General features: G+C 45.0%; 1 protein-coding gene across 1 annotated transcript in view; it reads right to left on the bottom strand.

Moving 5' to 3' along the window:
* LOC137628272 (uro-adherence factor A-like) overlaps positions 1–439 on the bottom strand; it is a 555-nt gene extending 116 nt beyond the window's left edge. Inside the window, exons 1-2 of the mRNA XM_068359435.1 lie at positions 434–439; positions 1–262 (exon numbers count right to left, since the gene is read on the bottom strand). The exon at positions 1–262 is cut by the window's left edge and continues 116 nt beyond it. Of these exons, the coding sequence (XP_068215536.1) occupies positions 1–262; positions 434–439 (268 nt within the window). The remainder of the gene's footprint in view (positions 263–433) is intronic.
* Between the last annotated feature and the right edge of the window lie 532 nt (positions 440–971).

The raw sequence follows: 971 nt of genomic DNA, 5'->3' as shown, positions 1-971 counted from the left end.
CTGGTAGTGCCTCATATCCTGGAAGTGCCTCATGTCCTGGAAGTGCCTCATGTCCTGTAAGTGCCTCATGTCTTGGAAGTGCCTCATGTCCTAGAAGTGACTCATGTCTTGGAAGTGCCTCGTGTCCTAGAAGTGCCTCATGTCCTGGAAGTGCCTCATGTCCTGTAAGTGCCTCATGTCTTGGAAGTGCCTCATGTCCTAGAAGTGACTCATGTCTTGGAAGTGCCTCGTGTCCTAGAAGTGCCTCATGTCCTGGAAGTGGCTGAAGTCATGGGATGTTTGTGGCGGTAGGGAGGGTGGGGGGCGTAGTCTTAACACGAGTTCAGCAAAGGTGTCTGGGTATTGTAATGTAAAAAAAACAAAAAAGCGTTTTCTTAATTATGAATTTATTTTCAAAAAAATTTCTGAAATGGCTTGCACTCAAAATACAAACCCTCATCGTAAAATATAGAAAGATAATAGCTTCTAAAGAGTTATTGAACTCTTTTTTGGATTTACCCCCTTTTTTGTATGGGGATATCTGAACGTGCTGAAAGGTTTTGCGTTATCGCCATGATTAGCAAAGCTCTACTAGTAAGGGCCACCTATACGAGGTTGGTTTCCTGTGAGCGATCAGAGGAAAGCCTCCCACCATCACCATTGGCCAGTATGGAGATGAAAATACCCAAACCCCACATCTGAGGCCTTTGTCCTGCATTTGAGTAGAACAGTCTGCATTTGTTGTTGTAGATTTACCAGAAATAATGTAGAGAGACATTCCTTTATATCTGAGTCATACTGGCACCACTGAATTCCACCAAATGGACAAGCTCGCAAGCATGCTCGCGTCCCCCCCCCCCCCCTCATCGGAATCGTTCCAAAAAATACTCTCCCCGAAGCTTTCACGCCAATGACCCGATTGTGTTTATTCAGGAAAAAGCGAAATACTGGATTACGCTTTTATCCTCTCGTCCTGTTTTCCCGATGGAAGT

This window comes from Palaemon carinicauda, chromosome 36 (assembly GCF_036898095.1).
Source record: "Palaemon carinicauda isolate YSFRI2023 chromosome 36, ASM3689809v2, whole genome shotgun sequence".
NCBI classification, from domain to species: Eukaryota; Metazoa; Arthropoda; class Malacostraca; order Decapoda; family Palaemonidae; genus Palaemon; species Palaemon carinicauda.
This window is presented reverse-complemented; position numbering and strand designations above follow the sequence as displayed.